Here is a 24,034-nt window from a genome sequence, read left to right on the forward strand (position 1 = left end):
AAACCTGCATCTTTTTCCAATTCTGAATTGAATGTCATTGAGAAAACAGAAAGGTGTCTTTTTTATTTAACTAGGCACGTCAGTTAAGAACAAATTCTTATTTACAATGACGGCATACCGTATAGTAAAAAAATAAATAAATCCGCAAACACCCTTTCTGGATTTAAAAGTAATCCAAGAAGTGATCTAGTTTTTCAAAAGTATCTGTAATCAGATTACAATATGTTTGCTGGTAACGTAACTGATTACAGTTACTATTTTTTTGTAATCAGACAACCCTGTGTGCTTCCATGATTGACTAGACATAGCCTAGTGAAATGTGTTAGAGATTACACTTTGTTTGAGGTTCTCCATTAAAGGCATGCAGACAAGCCAAGAATACAAGTGCACTACAGCAGAAGTGAACCTGAAATTAATATTGCTTTGAATAGAGTGGCATTGTGCATAAATGGCACTGAACAATGAACTTGCTATATGGACAACCTTTCAAGAGTGTTAAGTCAGAGAAGAGAATGTGAAAGCAAAGAAAAACTATACAAAAGTGTCATTACTTTTCTTTATTGCAGATCTCGTTTATCTCTGCAATACATCAAACCTCTCCAATTGTAGAAAACAGAAGCAGAAAGGTACAGATGATGCACAGAGCCATAGATTAAGTTTGTTTGCTAAATGTTATTTTTCATGAATACATAATACTGTCCATGTCCATAGAACCAAATGGTTGTTTCAAATCCATTCTATCCACTTATTTGTGGGGTAATCTATTTGCCCCAGTCTGACTCACACTCCCTCCCCACAATCACACTTCCTTCTAAAGCCACATGCCACGCGAGCCACTCCCCCCCCTCAATGTGATGGTGATAAAGAGGTGTTAGGGCCTGGAGACTTGTAGACCATCACTCAGGATGAGACGCCATTCCAAGTGGTGAGCAGTTGGGAGAGGGTGCTGTCAGATTCCTGGGCCCCAACACCAACAATCTCTATGGACGATCCACCCCCCAGACAGCCTCTCTGTATTGGACGTTCTCTCTCTACCCACCGCTGCCTCCCACCTAACATTGTCTGACATGGCCACTCGGCAGCCCTAATCATGGCTTTGTCTACAGGACAGATGGAAAAACACATGTCACATCATTACCCAGTTTCTGTTGTCAGTGGACTGAAGGCGAGACAACCTCTATGCAATAACGCTGAATGACTGAGTCCAGATTTGCACTTCATTGCCATGCATTTGTGAATCACAACTATACTGTATTTACCTATGGGGCTGTTTCAGATATTATTTCAGAGTACTCACTTTATGAATTATGATGGTTATTTATTTTGTCAATTTCATTTGACATTTAATCCTGTGGCAATTAATTATCTTCAGGAAAAATAAACTGTTTTGCAGCATGAAGACATGGTTGGTTTATGGTGTTGTTGAACTAAATTCCAGATCAAATCTCCAGAGTGTTGGATATGCACATAGACCTATGGTACATTTACTTTACTTAAAACAAATGACATACCACCCCTGTACCCCACTGCCAGCTTGCCTCTGAAGCTAAGCAGGGTTGGTCCTGGATGGGAGAGCCAGTAGGAGGTTCTCTTTTCTCTGAAAATAAAAAGATCCCAATGCCCCAGGTCTGTGATTGGGGACATTGCCCTGTGTAGGCTGCTTTGAATGTATGTTAAATGGTGTCCTGACTCTTTGTGGTCACTAAAGATCCAATGGCACTTATTGTCGGGGTGTTAACCCTGGTGTCCTGGCTAATTTCACAAAATCACCCTTAAACCATCATGGCCACCTAAAAACCCCATAGCTTCCAATTGGCTCATTCATCCTCCTCCCCCCTGTAACTTCCCTAGGTTGTTGCTATAAATGAGAATGTGTTCTCAGTCAACTTACCTAGTAAAAAAAGGGAACAATATAAATGTCTAGGCAATACACAACGAGGAGCAGAACTGATGAACTAAATACTTCTACGTGAGTTTGTAGACAGGTTTAACATGTTAAATTACATTTGTCTGTTATGAATGGAATATCGAATGAACACATACCAACGATATGAAACCACAACTGATCTTATCAGCCCAGGACTAACTTTTAGCCGACCAGCCTGGCCACTGAGCTCCAGCAAAGCGCTCACAAAACATGCGCCCCCTGCTGCTGACATGAGCGGCACTGCACTCACTGGAGTCGCAGGGAGTTTGTTTGTAGCTGGCGCTATAGCATTGTTTACGAGTATATTGCAAACATGTTGGTTTTGTTCAGTCACTGGCACAATTGAAAAACGTAAAATACAGTCGCATAATATCTCATAACGAGAAGATAATCGAGTATTGGCTCGAAATTCGATTCAGAAAACACTGGTTTTGTTGACGACTACCGTTAGCAAGCTTTAGCTGTCGCTAAAGTAACTAGCTATGTGATAATCGGCTGTACTAAACACTGGACACACAGGTAAGAAATGTGTGTATTTTTAAGTCCGATAAATAGATAGCTTTTACTTATTTTTTGCTTGTATGTAGTTTCCACTGACTTACAATTTAACCACACGGGGCACATCATCCTTGGGTTTGTAAACGACTAACGGTAGCATACTTAGCTAGTTGTTAGGAAATGTGTCAAGATGTCATTAAAAAAAGTAACCTTTATTTAACTATGTAATCCAGTTAAGAACAAATGCTTTATTTACCGGGAAACAGTGGGTTAACTGCCTTGTTCAGGGGCAGAACGACAGCGTTTTACCTTGTCATCTCGGGGATTCGATCCAGCAACCTTTCGGTTACTGGCCCAACGCTCTGTAATAGTCACTAAGCTACCTGTCACCCCAAAATGTTAACTTACTACTGATAGGCATTTGGTAGTCTCTAAGACACGATTTGACGCGTTTTATGCAACGTTAATTTGTTTTTGTAGCTAAGTAATATTTTTGTTTCTGTAACTTAAGGTTTTGTAGAAAAGTAGCTAGCTAACGTTTGTCGGCATCATTCATTTGCTGTCAGGCAATGCTTTTCTGCGTTGACGTGAAATCACAGAAATAGTAGCAAGTTAGTACAACTAACATTATTTTCTGTCTCCCTTACTGCAGACTGTCCTGGACACCCCGAAGTATGTAGAGTGAACAGGACACATGTCATTCTCACCCTAGCAAAAGGCTTCTGAGATTGTGTTTGACTCATTCCTAGAGTGAGAATTAAGCATATGATTGAACATCAAGTAATAGACTGTAGAACGGTAAGCAAGATGTCGATCACAAACACCCCCACAAGCAACGATGCTTGCTTGAGTATCGTGCACAGCCTGATGTGCCACAGACAGGGTGGAGAGAGCGAGACATTCGCCAAGCGAGCCATCGAGAGCCTCGTCAAGAAACTGAAGGAGAAGAAAGATGAGCTAGATTCTCTCATCACAGCCATCACCACCAACGGAGCTCACCCCAGCAAGTGTGTCACCATACAGCGCACCTTGGATGGACGGTTGCAGGTAATGGGGTAGCTGAGTAATTTAATATTATTGCACCAAAAAAAGTGTTTATTGGACAAGTTCAGGTAGTCCCTCCCTGTTTCAGTCCCATTGGTGCCTAATGAATACCAACCTGCTGATAGAAGATATTACACTCACATTACGGGCTGAACTATTTTCAGATGACTGCTGTGCTTATTAGTTCATAACACGTCTTCTCTGTGCTCTCAGGTCGCAGGGCGTAAAGGCTTCCCCCATGTGATCTATGCCACATTGTGGCGGTGGCCTGACCTGCACAAGAATGAACTGAAGCATGTGAAATACTGCCAGTTTGCCTTTGACCTCAAAGCTGACAATGTGTGTGTTAACCCATACCACTACGAGAGGGTGGTATCACCAGGGATTGGTGAGTGGGATTTGTTTTCTCCACTCTCTTGAATACTGTTGTTTAACCCCTCTGAATTTTAAGTTGGATCTTATTTGTGTCCCTCTACTTCTCTTCACAGACCTTTCAGGACTGACTCTTTCAAGCTCGGGTAAGGAAGGATCTTGCCCTGTACTAATAATTTGCAGTTCACAACAGAGGATTCAAATGAAGTTCCCCAAAACGTTGACCCTCTCACCCTCCCTGCCCTACCAGGCACACTCATGGTCAAAGATGAGTATGAATTTGAGAACCAGCCATCTCACTCTGGTGCGGATGGCCACCACCAGACCATCCAGCACCAGCCCTCCAGACCAGGGGGTCCCCAGGAGTTGTTCAGCAGCTCGGCTCTGCTCCCTCCCCCTGAGGGCAGCAGCTCAGCCTCTACCTCTGCTTTCTCCAGCCTCGCTGCTGGAGCCTCAAGTGAGATACTGCATTGTGTTGAACCCTCCCCTGTCTTGCAGTTCATTACTCCCCTTAAATGTAACACTTCATTTTGTGGTGAATACGCTCCTGACATAAATACAGGATACAGTGGCTCCCTCATACCCCAGTCAGGGTCATGCTGAGAAGCTTTTTCCTTTTTCTGAGGTGTCCTTCCTAATCACTTTTGTTTGTGTGTCTCTGTATTGTGGAGTGTCTGTGTGTGTCTGTGTGTCTGTGTGTCTGTGTGTGTGTGTGTGTGTGTTTGCATATGTTTTTCCTATTCACTCTCTGGCCCATCCTGCTCCTGCCTTTATAGCCCAGTCCACTAGCCTTCTGTCAGGGAGCCATAGCACTGAAGGGCTGCGGCAGTTATCCTCAAGGCCAGGCCCAGGGCCTTCACAGGGGCAGAGCGGCTTCTCCCTGGCACAGAGTGCCACATACCATCACAGTAAGCACCCACACTTGGCCCTCCACATTTCATACAATACCAAGTTTGGGGTTGATTCCATTTGCTTCTTGAATTTACCAAATTTAAATGGAATTGACCCAAGCCCTGTCAAACACCATTAAATTGAGTTGGCACCTGCATCCAACAGCCTAAAAATAACAGCTTAGCACTCACACTGCCTATGTCACGAACAATCACATAAATTACCTGCACTTTCAAACAATCATTACAGGTAGCACTCACATTCATCTGCCTTCCATAGACCATGACAATGGAAACCTACAATGAGTGTAACAAACATTAGGAACTCTTTCCATGACATTTGCTCCCGACTGGCGCAGTGGTCTAAGGCACTGCATCTCAGTGCAAGAGGTGTTGTTACAGTCCCTAGTTCGAATCCAGGCTGTATCACATCCGGCCGTGATAGGGAGTCCCATAGGGCGGCACACAATTGGCCCAGCGCTGTCCAGGTTTGGCCGTCATTGTAAATACGAATTGGTTCTTAACAGACTTCCCTAGTTAAATAACAAAATAATAATAGACTGACCAGGTGAAAGCTATGATCCCTTGTTGATGTCACCTGTTAAATCAATCAGTGTAGATGAAGGGGAGGCGACCGGTTAAAGAAGGATTTTTAAGCCTTGACATGAAGTGTATGTGCACCATTCAGAGGGTGAACGGAAGACAGAAGATTTAAGTGCCTTTGCACAGGGTGTAGTAGTAGGTGCCAGGCGCACCGGTTTGAGTGTCAAGAATGGCTACACTGCTGGGGTTTTCACGCTCAACAGTTCCCCGTGTGTATCAAAAAGGGTCCACCACCCAAAGGCCATCCAGCCAACTTGACACTATGCATTGAAGTCAACATGCGCCAGCATCCCTGTGGAACGCTTTCGACACCTTGTAGAGTCCATGCTCTGACGAATTGAGACTGTTCAGAGAGCAAAAGGGGGGTGCAACTCAATATTAGGAAGGTGTTCCTAATGTTTTGTGCACTCAGTGTACTTCCGCCAGCCCACAAATTCCTGCCCTGTTGCTTTTCACCGTAACCCCATTTACTTCTCATAATCTGGATGTTCTCTCAAAAAGCTTTTCAGCATTACCACATTGCCTCTCTAGGGGGTTAATTCCTCCTTGGTCAGTTATAGAATTCCTCTCAGCCCTCTGACAGGAGGCCGTTGTTATAGTTGATTAGGTATGTGTTTAGTGTGATTGAGTTATTTTTAGGTCATGGTATTTTTCTGCTCATGGTATTTTCTATCTGTGCTTATGGTCTGATGCAACTGGTGATTGTTCTGATTTCAGATGCCGCCTCAGGCTGGCCGAGAAATGGGAACTTCACCCCCTCAGTGCCTCACCACCAGAATGGGCACCTGCAGCACCACCAACCCATGACCCACACCCCACACTACTGTGAGTGGCTGTGTTATCCCCCTCTCTGGGCATATATCTAAGGGTGCTGCCAACATCTGAGCCTTAAAGATTATATATCCCTCAAATCAACAAGCTAACCTTGAACTAATGCAAAAATGGAGTTCTTGTAAAAGGAAAGAGCTGTTTCCCAGAAAGGATGTAAATGTGCACATATAATGTCAAATAGTCAATGTTAAGTCATTCAACATTCATTTGTACTCCTTTGATCCGAGCAGTACAAACTACACCCAACAGCACCGTTGTCTTAATTACATGACATTCTCTTCCAGGGATGGTCAACAATGAGATTGCATTCCAGCCCCCCATCTCAAATCATCCGGGTGAGTCTGTGTGAAACGTTACTCAGAGAGTTAGTTCTGCATGTACGGTATGTGTCCCCATTTGATCCGGTATGTGTTGTGAATTAGTACAGAGACCATGTGAATTGAATGTGGTGGTGTTCTGTTGCAGCCCCTGACTACTGGTGCTCCATTGCCTACTTTGAGATGGATGTTCAGGTGGGGGAGACGTTCAAGGTTCCGGCCAGCTGCCCCACGGTGACAGTGGATGGGTACGTGGATCCCTCAGGAGGGGACCGCTTCTGCCTGGGCCAGCTCTGCAATGTCCACAGGACAGAGGCCATCGAGAGAGCTAGGTACTCTACTGTCGTGTCTTTGGCTATGGTGGATTAAGTGATATTATGACATGCTATTCTATAAAATCCTTTCTCTGTAATTAATATTACCTGATTGAGCTAATCATGTAAATGTAATTAACTAGAAAGTCGGGGCACCACAAAATAATATTTATAGAGCTTTTATCTTCCGAATAAACTCTTAAAGACCTAGTAATATTTTACATCAATAGCAGTCAATATTAATCGTCAACTTATTTCGGTCTCATCTGAAAATGGTAAATTTATCTTCACGAACCCTGGCTAACAAGTTGAATCAGCAATACATAATTGGGTTTATTTATTTACTAAATACCTAACTAATCACACAGAATTACATATACACAGAATGAATCATACCTTGATTACAAATTATATCATGAAGGAAAACGTCCCTAGCGGTTGGAACAGATATGACAGCTGGTAACCCCCAAAAAATGGTCTGGGTTTGAGTGAAAGAGCGGGAAGACTGAGGAACAAAGGGAGAAGCGACGTCTCTATCATAAATACAGTATTTCATGCATTCTAAATTACCGCCCATTTGGAAAAGGAAAATGCAATAAATATTTACTCTGAGCTGCACTTCGGTAAGTTGGTGGTAGATGGAAGGCTGTATTGCCCAACCGAGTCCTTTGTCCTTTGAAGAATGTCTCTTGTGGTAAATTGAATACTTTGTAGTAACGTCGTTGTGTGTTAGACGGGATACTCTGTCTGTTCTTTCCTAGCCCACGTTTGCAGCTGCTGTTGCTAACTCAACGGCTAGGAGGTATCACTTCTGTAGTGAATAAGAGTTCAAAGTTCATCCCATTTGCAACAAGCTCACGCTGAGGTTGGCTTAGTTCTGTAGTTGACATGTTAGTCCTTTTAACGTATGGACCGTCGTCCTCACATCCTCGGAACAGGAGGTTACATTTTCGTCAAGGCTTTATATAGTGGAGCGAGAAGGGCTGTAAACTATGAAAACACACCCATGTCTCTTCACAGGGGCGGGCCACTGATTGAGCCGAGCCCTAACCTTATGAAATCCCAAATCTCTCATATGGAAGCTAAAATTAAATTTCATCTCTTCACCAATAATTTTATATTCAAACATTTAAATTGAACAACAATTCCATGTGAATCTGATAACTACAATGTGCAGACTTTCCGCTGTAGAGTTTGTCATCCTATCATTGATGAGAATGTCTCAGATGACAACCGAACTGACATCATATTCATTAAGTACCACCGCATATGTTCAATTGGTCGGATTACCAGAATCTAGTTCATTTTCCCCCACCTTCTGATGTTCCCAGAATCTCTGTTAACCAAGGGGTTTTCAAATGTCACATCAGTAGGGTAGAGAGAAGAAAAGGGGGGAAGAGGTATTTGACTGTCATAAACCTACCCCCAGGCCAAAGTCATGAACCTACCATATCAAATAGAAAAAAGGAAAGATTTATAAAACAAGTCATGATTTAATGTCTTTGCTAAATGAAATGACTAAGCAAAACATCATTCATAGTTTTGGAAAAATACACTAGCGAAATGTGAAGGCTTTTACATAATTAATTTTTTTACTGTTTGTCTCCGTCTGCTTCTTTCCTTCCTTCCTGGCTTTAGACTTCACATTGGTAAAGGGGTGCAGCTGGAGTGTAAAGGGGAAGGTGACGTGTGGGTGCGTTGCCTTAGCGATCATGCAGTGTTTGTGCAGAGTTATTACTTGGACAGGGAGGCAGGACGGGCCCCTGGAGATGCAGTGCACAAGATCTACCCCAGCGCCTATATCAAGGTGACAGATTTTATTTCAGTGTTATTCTAATGTATTCCATTGAGGTTGTGTACTTTATTAATATTATTATACTTCTATTCTTATTGTTGTCACAAAGTTGAGAGTTGACTACTTGGGAAGGTTTATTGTTTCAAAACAGGTTAAAATCCATTCCGTTTTAGACTGTTACCTAGGGATTGTTACACAGTATCCAATAATGACACAAACAGGTTTTGAAATTTTTCCAAATGTATTAAAAATAAACATCACATTTCCATAATTATTCATACCCTTTACTCAGTACTTTGTTGAAGCAAGTCTTCGATATGACGCTACAAGCTTGGCACACCTGTACTTGGGGAGTTTCTCCCATTCTTCTCTGCGGATCCTCTTAAGCTCTGTCAGGTTGGATGGGGAGCGTTGCTGCACAGCTATTTTCAGGTCTCTCCAGAGATGTTAGATCAGGTTCAAGTCTGGGCTCTGGCTGGACCACTCAAGGACATTCAGAGACTTGTCCCGAAGCCACTCCTGCATTGTTTTGGTCATGTGCTTAGGGTCGTTGTCGCATTGAAGGTGAACCTTTGCCCCAGTCTGAGGTCCTGAGCACCCTGGAGCAGGTTTTCATCAAGGATCTGTCTCTACTTTGCTCTGTTCATCTTTCCTTCGATTCTGACTAGTCTCCCAGTCCTTGCAGCTGAAAAACATCCCCCACAGCATAATGCTAACATCACCATGCTTCACTGTAGGGATGGTGCTAGTTTTCCTCAAAGCATGACACTTGGCATTCAGGCCGACGAGTTCCATCTTGGTTTCATTATACCAGAGAATTTTGTTTCTCAAGGTCTGACAGTCCATCAGTTTCCTTTTGGCAAACTCCAAGCAGGCTGTCATGTGCCTTTTACTGAGGAGTGGCTTCCGTCTGGCTTCCGTCTGGCCACTCTACCATAAATTGGTACTGCAGAGATGGTTGTCCTTCTGGAAAGTTCTCCAATCTCCACAGAGGCCACTGTGTTCTTGGGCACCTTCAATGCTGCAGAAATGTTTTGGTACCCTTCCCCAGATCTGTGCCTCGACACAATCCTGTCTCGGCGCTCTACAGACAATTCCTTCGACCTTATGGCTTGGTTTTTGCTCTGACATGCACTGTCAACTGTGGGACCTTTTATAGACAGGTGTGTGCCTTTCCAAATCATGTCCAATCAATTGAATTTACCACAGGTGGACTCCAATGAAGTTGTAGAAACATATCAAAGATGATCAATGAAAACAGGATGCACCTGAGCTCAATTTCGTGTCTCATAGCAAAGGGTCTGAATACTTCTGTAAAATAAGGTATTTCAGTTTTAAGTGTGCAAGAAATCTAAACCTGTTTTCACTCTGTCAATATGGGGTATTGTGTGTAGATTGATGAGGAACATTTAGAATAAGGCTGTAATGTGGGAAAAAGGCAAGGGGTCTGAATACTTTCTGAATGCACTGTAAGTATACATTTTTAGAGAAATAAGATTGGTCTATTTCAACAATGAAAAGGCTTGGTCTAAACTAAATGATCAATTTGCCATTGTTACGTACAAGGATATACCATGGCATTTAAAATTCTGAAGTGACTACAGTTCCAGATTTTCTGATTGAGATTTCTGCTCTAGTGCAGGATTTTTTTTACGCCAGCATTATAGCTGCAGCTCAGTGCTCCGCTGCGTTTTGGTTGGCGATGAAAGCCTTTGTCTGGTGTAGCCTACACACTTCATGTTGTACATAAAGGACATGGTCGACATGTTGCAACTAATGCATTCCATGTCTCATTAGGCTGTTGAGCATAAGTACAATTTCATGTTGTTTTCTCAGCAGAAGTTAGGCTACATGCAGCTATTTATTTACATGTTGTACACAAAAGACATGTAACTCTGGCTAATGGCTACAATATGACAACAATTATAAAGATTAGCCTACATCATAACACAAAATGCAGATTGTTTTTTCTCTAATGCAATGTGTAGGGACTGTGTCCTGCATGTGCATCTGCAATATCTGTCACAACAGACAGAGAAGCTTGTAGCCTCCATAATGGCCTTGAATGCTTGTTCAAATCGCTGCAGGGTTTTTATTTCAGCTGTTCAGAAATCAGGCAGAGACATACAGTAGGCTACATCATCATGGTTCAGAAGAGGTAGAGAGTAAAGAGAGAAACATGAAGGGAGGGGAAGTGAGCAGCAGCTATGTAGATTTTGTTGCGTAAAATAACAAATGCACAGAACGTGATCCGTAGCTTTGAGAAAGTGGTTTCCGGCAGGGCGGGTTGAAAATTCCCTCTTCGCTGCCACAGCCTTTTAAATTCTTAAAGGTCAAATGCAGCTGTTTTTATGTCTATCAAATCATTTCTGGGTAACAATTAAGTAACTTACTGTGATTTGTTTCAAATCAAAATGGGAAAAAATAAACATTCTTAGCAAAGAGCAATTTCTCAAGTAAGATTTTTGCTAAGTGTGTCTGGGAGTGGTCTGAGTGAGTAGGCCAGAACTCCATCCCACCAAACAGACTAAGATTTCAGGCGGTCTTTTCAAAGTGCTCTTACACTTAAAGGGCATTATCATAAATCTCACAATTTCAGTGTTATTCCAACCTCATAGTGTGGAAATATTTATAAAGCACAGAAAAAACATGTTTTTGACTGCACTGGGCCTTGAATTTATTAAAACAAACCTTTTAATGTAATTTTTATGGCACGCATGCCCGGTAACTTACATACACCTGTTTCAAGTGTCTAGCTTGTTGTTTTGGTTGGCCAATCGAAGCTGCACTACAGTCAGATGCTCAATGTGTAGCAAGTGAAGTGAGAGATCTTTAATCAATGCAAGATGGAATTAAAATTCAAAGTGAGCTAAATGAGAGAGATTAGGCCAACAGGTAGGCTGTGGGTGTTTATTTGTAGACTAGGACAGGGAGAAAGAAAGCTCAGCAAAATGTAGTAGCTAGCTGTCTATCTTAGCTAGCTTGTCTACTGTGCAGTCAAGACCAGCACTATCAGATGGGATGATAAATAACCAATGGCAGCTACAAGTCTCTCTTACACTCTGCTTGCCCTGCTCCCCCGTCTCACACACAGCGGCCTCTCCCCCGCACACTGAAACAGCAGCCGAGAGCCACCATCTCACCCTCCTGCAGCAATAAGTGCTCAGGTTAAAAAAAAAACAAGTGAAAATATATTTAGGCTAGGGGGTGCTGATCTTGTCATACTCGTAATCATATCCGTTTTATCACACTTGATACTCATCGGATTTACTTGTGATTGGAAACCCGGACGTGTGTTTTAAATGCTGGTAAAGCATATACGATACCAGTCAAAAGTTTGTACACACCTAGTCATTCAAGGGTTTTTCTTTATTTTTACTATGTTCTACATTGTGGAATAATAGTGAAGACATAACTATGAAATAACACACATGGAATCATGTAGTAACCAAAAAAGTGTTAATCTCTCTGGGATATGTGGGAAGCTAGCGTCCTACCTCACCAACAGCCAGTGAAAGTGCAGGGCGCCAAATTCAAAACAAAAATCTCCTAATTAAAATTCCTCAAGCATACTCCTAATTAAAATTCCTCAAGCATACAAGTATTTTACACCATTTTAAAGATAGAATTCTCGTTAATCCAGCCACCGTATCTGATTTCAAAAAGGCTTTACAGCGAAAGCACCACAAATGATTGTTAGGTCACCACCAACTCACAGAAAAACACAGCCATTTTTTCCAGCCAAAGAGAGGAGTCACAAAAAGCACAAATAGAGAAAATTAATCACTAACCTCTGATCTTCATCAGATTACACTCATAGGACTTTGTTCGATAAAGTGCATATTTATATAAAAACATCTAATTTTACATTGGCGCGTTACTTTCATTAGTTCTAAATCCCAGTTCCACAAATGTTTGATTTGTTCATAAATTATGTCCAAATAGCTTCTTTTGTTAGCGCGTTTGGTAAACAAATCCAAACGTGCGTTCAGGTCCAGCCGAACATCGGACAAAGTTCAAAAAGTTATATTACAGCCCGTAGAAACTTGTCAAACTAAGTATAGAATAAATCTTTAGGAAGTTATCATAAATGTTCAATAATGTTCCAACCGGAGAATTCCTATGTCTGTAGAAAAGCAATGGAACGAGAGCTAACTCTCTCGTGACCGCGCCTCAGAGCATGTGGCACTCTACCAGACACCTGGCTCAATCAGCTCTCATTCGCCCCCACTTCACAGTAGAAGCCTGAAACAACGTTCTAAAGACTGTTGACATCCTAGTGGAAGCCTTAGGAAGTGCAATATGACCCAATTTACACTGTATATTGGAATGGCAAAGAGTTGAAAAACTACAAACCTCAGATTTCCCACTTCCTGGTTGGATTTTTCTCAGGTTTTCGCCTGCCATATGAGTTCTGTTATACTCACAGACATCATTCAAACAATTTTAGAAACTTCAGAGTTCTCTATCCAATACTACTAATAATATGCATATATTAGCATCTGGGACAGAGTAGCAGGCAGTTTACTCTAGGCACCTTATTCATCCAAGCTACTCAATACTGCCCCCCTGTCACCAAGAAGTTAAACAAATAAAAACATATTTTAGTAAGTAGCCACCCTTTGCACGCTCTTGGCATTCTCTCAAACAGCTTCATGAGGTAGTTACATGGAAAGCATTTCAATTAACAGATGTGCCTTGTTAATTTGTGGATTAATTGTGGTTCATTTCTTTATGTGTTTGAACCAATCAGTTGTGTTGTGACAAGGTAGGGGTGTTATACAGAAGGTAGCCCTATTTGGTAAAAGACCAAGTCCATATTATGGCAGGAACAGCTAAAATAAGCAAAGAGAAACGACAGTCCATCATTACGTTAAGACATGAAGGTCAGTCAATACGGAACAGTTTAAGATTTTTGAACGTTTCTTCGGGTGCAGTTGCAAAAACCATCAAGCGCTATGATGAAACTGGCTCTCATGAGGACCGCCACAGGAAAGGAAGACCCAGTTACCTCGGCTGCAGAGGATAACTAATGAAGTTACCAGACTCAGAAATTGTAACCGACACATCTCAACATCAACTGTTCAGAGGAGACCGCGTGAATCAGAATTGCTGCAAAGTAACACTACTAAAGGAGACTGATAAGAAGAAGAGACTTGCTTGGGCCAAGAAACACAAGCAATGGACATTAGACCGTTGGAAATCTGTCCTTTTGGTCTGATGAGTCCAAATTTGCGATTTTTGGTTCCAACAGCTGTGTCCTTTTGAGACGCAGAGTAGATGAACGGATGATCTCCGCATGTGTGGTTCCCACCGTGAAGCATGGAGGAGTGATGGTGTGGGGGTGCTTTGCTGGTGACCCGGTCAGTGATTTATTTAGAATTCAAGGCACACTTAACCAGTATGGCTACCACAGCATTCTGCAGCGATACGCCATCCCATCTGGTTTGCGCAGGGGGACTATCATTTGTTTTTCAACAGGACAATGACCCAACACACTTCCAGGCTGTGTAAGGGCTATTTGACCAATAAAGAGTGATTGGAGTGCTGCACCAGATGACCGGCATATGTGGGAACTCCTTCAAGTCTGTTGGAAAAGCATTTCAGGTGAAGCAGTTTGAGAGAATGCCAAGAGTGTGCAAAGCTTTCATCAAGGCAAAGGGTGGCTACTTTGAAGAATCTCAAATATAAAATATATGTTTTGTATAACATTTTTTTTGGTTACTACATGATTCCATATGTGTTTTCATAGTTTTTGTGTGTTCACTATTATTCCACAATGTAGAAAATAGTAATAATAAAGAAAAACCCTTGAATGAGTAGGTGTATCCAAACTTTTGACTTGGTACTGTACCTCAAGTGCGCATTACTGCTCTATCACTCAGAGCGCATCGTTGTGTTCGTTCACTCATTCACACACATTGTTCAAAGGTAAACGTTAGGCTTGGGCGGTATCCAGATTTTCATATAGTCTCATGCCAGGATTTACGATATTACCGGCATAACACACAAAGGGCCTTTAAAAACGCAAGTCCTCTTTTACCAGAATGATATCAAAATTAGCACAAACTAATAGCGAAATCACATAGCTAAATGCTAACACGTGAAAACAAACTAATTGCAAAGATGGTCATCCAGCTCAAAGTTATACAAGCGTAGCTATTAGCTACCGAATGTGTGGACATTTACAAGCAAAAGTGAATGAGAAATTATGCAAATTAACAAAGTTTCTGATGCATGCTTTTCTGAAGAAAGAGCAGCATCTACGCGGAGCAGAGGAGGAGAAAAATGCATGTAAGAAGCATAGGGAAAAAATGACTCATCCAGAGCCTTTTGACTTCTGGCAGAAAGCCGTTGTAATATCTGATGGCAAACATTATTTAGTATCGCCGATAGACAGAACACTATGGACTCACAAGCTTCCGCTTTCTCCCATTGTGCTATTTACAAACAAACAGGTGACTGGCTCAACTGTTCTGGAGAAGCGTCATAATGTGACAGGTGAAATGAAGAATGCAATCGGCTTTATCTCCTTACACATTGCACAAGTTGAATGCAGGTATTCACTTTAAAAAGTAGCTACAAATATCCAAATTCATTGAAAAACTTAAAGTAAATTGTTTTGAAGGTATTGAACCCATCACATGGCTTTTTCCAAATATCCTGAGACTGTATACCGCCCAAGCCTTGCAAACAACACCGGCAGATCAAAATGCACATGATTTACTTAATTGTTCCTATTCAATTATCAACAAAATAGACTAATAAATAGCATGGTTGGCTACTACTCCCTGCATTTATTTAGATGAAAGTAGGCTAATTCGCTTGTCCCATAGATTTGTTTCACTTTGGAGAGGAGAAAAGCATTTCTCTCCCAACACTTATGCCACATTTGTGCGATCAAAATAAACTATCTACTTTTTATTTTCTAATAATCTGTCGCTCGGTGAACATGCCTAGGCGAGAATAAATAATAGCAAACCAGCATGAGCTTGTATCACGACATAACGACAGCAACTGCTTGCGGAGGACTACAGGAGCGAAGTAGCTACTCTTAGCAAGCAAGAAGCAAACCTACATAAACTACTGGGGAACCCACTCACCTTTTTCTTCCACCCCAGTAGCCAGATGCCGCTCTGGTCTGGTGAAGGTTTCACTGCCGTGTCGGCTCTCCACTACTGCCGTGTCGGCTCTCCACTACTGCCGTGTCGGCTCTCCACTACTGCCGTGTCGGCTCTCCACTACTGCCGTGTCGGCTCTCCACTACTGCCGTGTCGGCTCTCCACTACTGCCGTGTCGGCTCTCCACTACTGCCGTGTCGGCTCTCCACTACTGCCGTGTCGGCTCTCCACTACTGCCGTGTCGGCTCTCCACTACTGCCGTGTCGGCTCTCCACTACTGCCGTGTCGGCTCTCCACTACTGCCGTGTCGGCTCTCCACTACTGCCGTGTCGGCTCTCCACTACTGCCGTGTCGGCTCTCCACTACTGCCGTGTCGGCTCTCCACAGCCGACTGGCCGGTGCAAGGCAGGGTTCCATGCCAAAAGGGGTCTCCCCTTCCCTGGAGAACAGAGCTGCTCTCGACCCAACCTACCAGCCATGGAGGTACAGTGCCTTGCGAAAGTATTCGGCCCCCTTGAACTTTGTGACCTTTTGCCACATTTCAGGCTTCAAACATAAAGATATAAAACTATTTTTTTGTGAAGAATCAACAAGTGGGACACAATCATGAAGTGGAACGACATTTATTGGATATTTCAAACTTTTTTAACAAATCAAAAACTGAAAAATTGGTCAATTGGATCATTCAGAGATCCTCATTGAACTTCTGGAGAGAGTTTGCTGCACTGAAAGTAAAGGGGCTGAATAATTTTGCACTGACAATTTTTCAGTTTTTGATTTGTTAAAAAAGTTTGAAATATCCAATAAATGTCGTTCCACTTCATGATTGTGTCCCACTTGTTGTTGATTCTTCACAAAAAAATTCAGTTTTATATCTGGAGCCCTGGAGCCAGAGGTTCTGGCGCCTTCGTCCATGGTGGCTTCCCAATCAAGATCGGATCCGGAGGTACCTGCATCTTCAACCTCGATTCTGTCTCCCTCTGCAGTGGCTTCTACTTTCGGGTTCAGATCCTCGGAGCTCCCAGCCTCACTAGACCTCGAGGCTGCCTGAGAGACTGACCCATTCAACATCACCAGCTGTCATCATAGGCAGCTCTATGGTGAGAAACATCTTGGTTCCCAAGGCAAAAACCCTGTGTTACCCAGGCGCACGAGTACAGGACATAACAAGGCTGCTTCTGACTGTTCTACCACAGATGCCGGGAGCTGACATTGTTGTCGTCCGTGTGGGGTCAAACGACATCAGGTGGGTTAACTCGGAACATTTGAAAATGGATTTTAAAGAACTGATTTTAGCATTAAAAGACTCCAAAAAACCTGCTAATTTCAGGTCCGGTACCATCGTTGGGCATTACACATCTGGCTAAAAGACTACTGTAGCTCTGCTGGAGTCACTTTTATTGATAACTTTGACACCTTCTTGAAACAGAAGATACTCTACAGGAATGATGGAGTCCATCCAAATCGTCTTGGCTCCTGGACTCTGTTCATGCATTTCAAGGCTGTGTTGAAACAATGACTTGTAAATGATCCAAGACCTGCTCAGTTAATCCCTACCATTGTGATAATTAGTCGTCATAATGCTGCATCAAATGTACATGATCTTAGGGGCATTGGAAAACGCAATGTAAGTAATTTAATTTATGTACCCCTAATTGCACCAAATACATCTGTTTATCCTACAGCTATTGTAAGCAGTAATCATGAGCCGAAAACCAAAGTGACTATTAGAACTGAGGCGGTGTGCAATAGTAGGAAGACCACTTTATGCAGCTCATCCTGTACGATCAGCTCCAATGTAAATAACATGAGTAAGTCTACCTCTGATAAGCTTCCCAGTAAAAGCATTAAAAACAAACAACCCAGAAAAGTGCTAAAAATTGCCCATATTAACGTATGTAGCCTAAGAAACAAGGTCCATGAAGTCAATAACTTGCTTGTAACAGATGACATTCATATTCTGACTCTCTGAAACTCACTTAGATAATACCTTTGATACAATGGTAGCACTACATGGTTATGCCAACAGGGGCGCTGTTGCAGTCTATATTCAGAACCATATTCCTGTGAAACTTAGATGAGGAATGGAAAAATTGTATGGTTGAGAGGGATGAGGCAAAAGGTATGGCAATTAAGTCTGGCAGCCCAACTGATTGGCAAATGTACTGCAAATTAAGAAACCATGTGACTAAATTAAATGAAAATAAAAATAAACTACACTATGAAACAGATGTATATAAAGAATGATAGTAAAATGCTTTGGGGCACCTTAAATGGAATCTTGGGGGGAAAATGCCAACTCGGCTCATTCATTACAAAGCCCACTGATATTGCAAACTACTTTAATGACTTTCATTGGCAAGATAAGCAAACTTAGGGATGACAGGCCAGCAACAAACACTGATGAAAGACAATTGTACTTTTGAATTCTGTAAAGTCAGTGTGGAAGAGGTGATTAAATTAATGTCAGCTTTTGAAATTAGTGCAGCCTTTGACATTATTGATCATAGTCTGCTGCTGGAAAAACATGTGTTATGGCTTTACACCCCCTGCTATAATGTGGATAAAGAGTTAGACAAGTAACAGAACACAGAGGGTGTTACTTCCAGCCTCTCAAGTATACTCCAGTTAGAATCAGGAATTCCCCAGGGTAACTGTTTAGGCCCCTTGATTTTTCAATTGTTACTAACGACATGCCATTGACTTTGAGTAAAGCCAGAGTATCTGTGTATAGCGTTGAGTCATCCGCATACATATCAGCTACTACAGCGACTGAAATGACTGCAACACTCAACAAAGAGCTGCAGTTAGTTTCAGAGTGGGTGGCAAGGAATAAGTTGGCCCTAAATATTTCTAAAACTTAAAGCATTGTATTTGGAACAAAACACTCACTAAACGCTAAACCTCAACTAAACCTTGAAATAAATCATGTGGAAATTGAGCAAGTTGAGATTACTAAACTGCTTGGAGTAACCTTGATTGTAAACTGTCATGGTCAAAACATATTGATGCAGTAGTAGATAAGATGGGGAGAAGTCTGTCTAATAAAGCGACGCTCTGCCTTAACAACACTATCAACAAGGCAGGCCCTAGTTTTGTCGCACCTTGACTATTCAGTCCTGTGGTCAGGTGCCACAAAAAAGGACTTAGGAAAATTGCAATTGGCTCAGAACAGGGCAGCACAGCTGGCCCTTAGCTGTACATGGAGAGCTAATATTCATAATATGCATGTCAAACTCTCCTGGCTGAAAGTGGAGGAGCGATTGACTTCATCACTACTTTTATTTATGAGAGGTATTGACATGTTGAATGCACTGAGCTGTCTGTCTAAACTACTGGCACACAGCTAGGACACCCATGCATACCCCACAAGGCATGCCACAAGAGGCCTCTTCATAGTCCCCAAGTCCAGAACAAACTATGGGAGGCACACAGTACTACATAGAGCCATGACTACATGGAACTCTATTCCACATCAAGTAACTGATGCAAACAGTAAAATTAGATTTAAAAAAACACCTTATGGAACAGCGGGGACTGTGAAGCAACACAGTGACACAGACACATGCATACACACACAATAACATACGCACTATACATACACATGGATTTAGTACTGTAGATATGTGGTAGTGGTGGAGTAGGGGCCTAAGGACACACAGTGTGTTGTGAAATCTGTGAATGTAATGTTTTTAAAATTGTATAAACTGCCTTCATTTTGCTGCTTTGGCAGCATCTAATGGGGATCCGTAATAAATACAGATGTCGTCAGCAATGGAATAATTATAAGAACAGACAAACTAGTCTACTGAACAACGTCAAGTAGCCAGACAAAAACAACCATATGGCCTCTGCAAAGTCGACAGGAAGGAAATAACTGCATTGAACAACGACTAGCTACAAATTCTGATTCATACACAATGTTTGGAGAAGAGGATACTTGTTCCCTGAGACGTTTGATTGAGTGAAACAGAGCCGCGAGTGTCTGTGGGGAAATGAGAGCAGAGGGAAAATGGCTTGTTCTGATCCAATCGTTGCAGCAGGCTCATCCGATACCCTGACAGAAGAACTCGCCAATAATTGTTTAGAGTGCACAGCGCTTCACACTGAGTGAAAGAGATGTGTGCTGGCAGCTGAAAATGACCTTTTTTCTGAACACAGATAATTACCAAAAATACTCATGTCATAATCGTATTTGTAACATTCTCCATATCCATTAGGATACTTGTTTTGTCTGAGTACTCGGCACAGCCCTAATTTTGACTATCTGGAAAAAATGTCATATGATTTGAATAGTGAAGTTATTTCAGATGACCATCCCTCGTTGAACCCCTATCCCTTCTACCCTGTTGTGTGTAGGCCCTAACCCTGCCTTTCCCCCTTGTGATGTGCAGGTGTTTGACCTGCGTCAGTGCCACAGGCAGATGCAGCAGCAGGCAGCCACATCCCAGGCGGCAGCCGCAGCACAGGCAGCAGCAGTGACTGGAAACATCCCCGGGCCTGGCTCTGTGGGAGGCATCGCACCCGCCATTAGTGAGTCTCTCTACATACTATTCATCCTTTAACCTGTCTGCCCAGCAATCTATCAATTTGTCTTGTCTCAGAGCATCTCAGGACCTCACAGAAATGGGGAAGTGTATGTACTGTCTCAGATATGAAACTCTATATTCCCCCGAGTAGGTGGTGAATAACTGAGTGAGTCATTCTGTGATGTACAGTGAGGGGAAAAAAGTATTTGATCCCCTGCTGATTTTGTACGTTTTCCCACTGACAAAGAAGTCATCAGTCTATAATTTTAATGGCAGGTTTATTTGAACAGTGAGAAACAGAATAACAACAAAAAAATCCAGAAAAACGCATGTAAAAAATATTATAAATTGATTTGCATTTTAATGAGTATTTGACCCCTTTGCAAAACATGACTTAGTACTTGATGGCAAAACCCTTGTTGGCAATCAGAGGTCAGATGTTCCTTGTAGTTGGCCACCAGGTTTGCACACATCTCAGGAGGGATTTTGTCCCACTTCTCTTTGCAGATCTTCTCCAAGTCATTAAGGTTTCGAGGCTGACGTTTGGCAACTCGAACCTTCAGCTCCCTCCACAGATTTTCTATGGGATTAAGGTCTGGAGACTGGCTAGGCCACTCCAGGACCTTAATGTGCTTCTTCGTGAGCCGCCACTCTGTTGCCTTGGCCGTGTGTTTTGGGTCATTGTCATGCTGGAATACCCATCCACGACCCATTTTCAGTGCCCTGGCTGAGGGAAGGAGGTTCTCACCCAATATTTGACAGTACATGGCCCCGTCCATCGTCCCTTTGATGTGGTGAAGTTGTCCTGTCCACTTAGCAGAAAAACACCCCCAAAGCATAATGTTTCCACCTCCATGTTTGACGGTGGGGATGATGTTCTTGGGGTCATAGGCAGCCAAAGAGCTCCATTTGTCTCATCTGACCACAACACTTTCACCCAGTTGTCCTCTGAATCATTCATATGTTCATTGGCAAACTTCAGACGGGCATGTATATGTGCTTTCTTGAGCAGGGGGACCTTGCGGGCGCTGCAGGATTTCAGTCCTTCAGAGCATAGTATGTTAACAATTGTTTTGTTGGTGACTATGGTCCCAGCTGCTTTGAGATCATTGACAAGATCCTCCCGTGTAGTTCTGGGCTGATTCCTCACCGTTCTCATGATCATTGCAACTCCACGAGGTGATCTTGCATGGAGCCCCAGGCCGAGGGAGATTGACAGTTCTTTTGTGTTTCTTCCATTTGCGAATAATCGCACCAACTTTTGTCACCTTCTCACCAAGCTGCTTGGTGATGGTCTTGTAGCCCATTCCAGCCTAGTGTAGGTCTACAATCTTGTCCCTGACATCCTTGGAGAGCTTTTTGGTCTTGTCCATGGTGGAGAGTTTGGAATCTGATTGATTGCTTCTGTGGACAGGTGTCTTTTATACAGGTAACAAACTGAGATTAGGAGCACTCCCTTTAAGAGTGTGCTCCTAATCTCAGCTTGTTACCTGTATAAAAGACACATGGGAGCCAGAAATATTTCTGATTGAGAGGGGGTCAAATACTTATTTCCCTCCATTAAAATGCAAATCAATTCATAACATTTTTGACATGTGTTTTTCTGGATTTTTTGTTATTCTGTCTCTCACTATTCAAATAAACCTACCATTAAAATTATAGACTCAACATTTCTTTGTCAGTGGGCAAACGTACAAAATCAGCAGGGGATCAAATACTTTTTTCCCTCACTGTAGCACTAAACTACAACCTCTAACCACTGAGTGTTTTTAACCCCCATCCTCCAGGTATGTCTGCGGCTGCGGGTATAGGAGTGGATGACCTGCGCAGGCTGTGTATCCTGAGAATGAGCTTTGTGAAGGGCTGGGGGCCTGACTACCCCCGGCAGAGCATCAAGGAGACACCGTGCTGGATTGAGATCCATCTCCACCGGGCCCTGCAGCTATTGGATGAGGTGCTGCACACCATGCCCATTGCTGACCCTCAGCCCTTGGACTGAGTTATAGAACTGCAACACATTCACGAACTGTCCATAGCCAGCCAACCCTTGAACTGACTGATGGACTGCCCATGCCCCGTAGGCTAGTCCATCTTAACTATTTATCATCCCGCTGTCTGCTGTGCTGAATGGGATGAGAGAGCAGAAGAATATATATGATTTATATTTTATACCCGCTGGCATCACAGCCAGCCAGAGTTTCCGCTCTGAAGATACCAGCTCATGAATCCGTTTTATACTCTCCTCAGAATCAGGATACACAGTCATGACTCATGGATGCTTTTCATTCTCTTTTTTTCTATTCATAAATATCTATTTTCATACCTTCCTATTCATGTCAGTTTATATACTGTATTTTTGAGTTGTCAATGCTATGTTTTTTTAACGACATTAGCTTAAATTAGCACTTTATTGGTTTGCTTTTCATGTGCTTGTTTTCAGTATGTTGTTGATTGTTTAGAAAATGTATTTCGATATGCAGTGTGAGGGAGGTTTCCACATTTATATTTGAAAGTAGGTATGTGTGTCTCAGAATATTCAGCTTTTGTAGCAATGAGTGTGATCCAGGCCAGAGCTTTTGGAAGATGGTGTTCACATCACTGACTTAAATTAACATTTCAGATGCCTCAATGTCTAGACAGATGCCGGTTGTACATTTCAGTTTTGGTCCATTTTATCTCCACCACTATAAGTTCTGTAATCATGACTTGGAAGAATTGACTTAAGGGCTGTGATGATACCAATATCGCAATATTTTTCCCATGGTAAAAATGAAAACATGAAGCAAACCAAACTCTTTGATCCTTTTAACCTGCTGTATGGAAAATATTTTGCTATAGCTTGGAGAGAACATAAATAGAACTCTGGATGACATGTTTGTTTTCCTAAAGAAGTTAAATCTGCTTTGCATTTTGTTTCCTTGCCATGACACTAACGAGTATTGCGATACTGCTATCGTCCCGCCCTGGACTTGTGATAACATTCCTTAGAGATATTGGAGGAAAGTCTGAAGCCATATTGATACCAAATGGACCCATATGAAATGTGTCATAGCAGTCATGTGAAACTTGTAAATACATTTTTAAGACCAGATTCTGCATTTGAGAATATTAGCAATCATGTGGTTCTGGATTACTTGTCAGTTTAGTTATAAATTATATTTATACTCATTTTGCTACCTAATTATGACCATGTTTTAAAGAAAGTTAAATGATATGTAGGCTAAGGAAACAGTGCTCATTCTTTACCTTAATTTCTACCTATTAATGGAAATAAAATGTATTATATTGAATGTGTATAATTTCTGTTTGGTGTTATCACAGCAAGATTTTTGGACGTTGATCGCATCCTTATAGGAAAAATCCACTCATCTTTTGGTATTTTTATATTAGTCCACTGGTAAGACATAACCTGACATGCAAAACATTATGGTAAAGATATAGGATTTTCAAGAAGCTAACAAAAACAACTGGGAACTCGAGCTCCGACTGGAAAAAAATGTTTAACGGTCATCTAATTTGGGAACACTGACCTCTTTCTAGAACTCACTTTCCAACCTGAAGATCACTGACGTCATTATTTCTCAGAGCTCCCAGTTGTCTTGAACACACAAGTGTCACTTGTCACATTGAGTTTTGTATCATTCATCTTGAACACTTGACTGCTGACATTCAAAACATTTTGGGACTGTATTGACTGTGGAATAATGGAAAAAAAGTCCAAAAGATGGTTTGAGTAGATATTTCCTCTAAGCAGCGGGTGGTTGTCCTATTGCCTCTCACCAGAATGTGACGT

The 24,034-nt window shown here is 42.2% G+C and overlaps 1 protein-coding gene across 3 annotated transcripts; it reads left to right on the top strand.

Moving 5' to 3' along the window:
• Positions 1–1,886: 1,886 nt before the first annotated feature.
• Positions 1,887–23,535, top strand: LOC112257537 (mothers against decapentaplegic homolog 4). 3 transcript variants are annotated; one of them, XM_024431181.1, is made up of 12 exons: positions 1,887–1,969; positions 3,078–3,472; positions 3,683–3,857; positions 3,958–3,987; positions 4,092–4,298; positions 4,618–4,749; positions 6,052–6,159; positions 6,450–6,500; positions 6,631–6,814; positions 8,435–8,603; positions 20,107–20,245; positions 22,029–23,535. In XM_024431181.1, exons 2-12 carry the CDS (start codon positions 3,191–3,193, stop codon positions 22,238–22,240), a joined length of 1,689 nt encoding a protein of 562 aa, XP_024286949.1. In that variant the 5' UTR covers positions 1,887–1,969; positions 3,078–3,190; the 3' UTR covers positions 22,241–23,535. The 3 variants fall into 3 exon arrangements, with proteins under 3 accessions (XP_024286949.1, XP_024286950.1, XP_042182602.1); XM_024431182.2 differs by lacking the exon at positions 1,887–1,969 and adding an exon at positions 2,147–2,446; XM_042326668.1 differs by lacking the exons at positions 1,887–1,969; positions 4,618–4,749 and adding an exon at positions 2,147–2,446.
• Positions 23,536–24,034: the final 499 nt, after the last annotated feature.

This window comes from Oncorhynchus tshawytscha, linkage group LG09 (genome assembly GCF_018296145.1).
Source record: "Oncorhynchus tshawytscha isolate Ot180627B linkage group LG09, Otsh_v2.0, whole genome shotgun sequence".
Classification (NCBI taxonomy): Eukaryota; Metazoa; Chordata; class Actinopteri; order Salmoniformes; family Salmonidae; genus Oncorhynchus; species Oncorhynchus tshawytscha.

Bases quoted from the DNA above. Each gene is read 5' to 3' on its own strand.
- LOC112257537 (XM_024431181.1), top strand. From the start codon at position 3,191: ATGATTGAACATCAAGTAATAGACTGTAGAACGGTAAGCAAGATGTCG. The intron at 3,473-3,682 runs GTAATGGGGTAG...CTGTGCTCTCAG, and splicing joins CCTTGGATGGACGGTTGCAG to GTCGCAGGGCGTAAAGGCTT. The intron at 6,815-8,434 runs GTACTCTACTGT...TCCTGGCTTTAG, and splicing joins GAGGCCATCGAGAGAGCTAG to ACTTCACATTGGTAAAGGGG.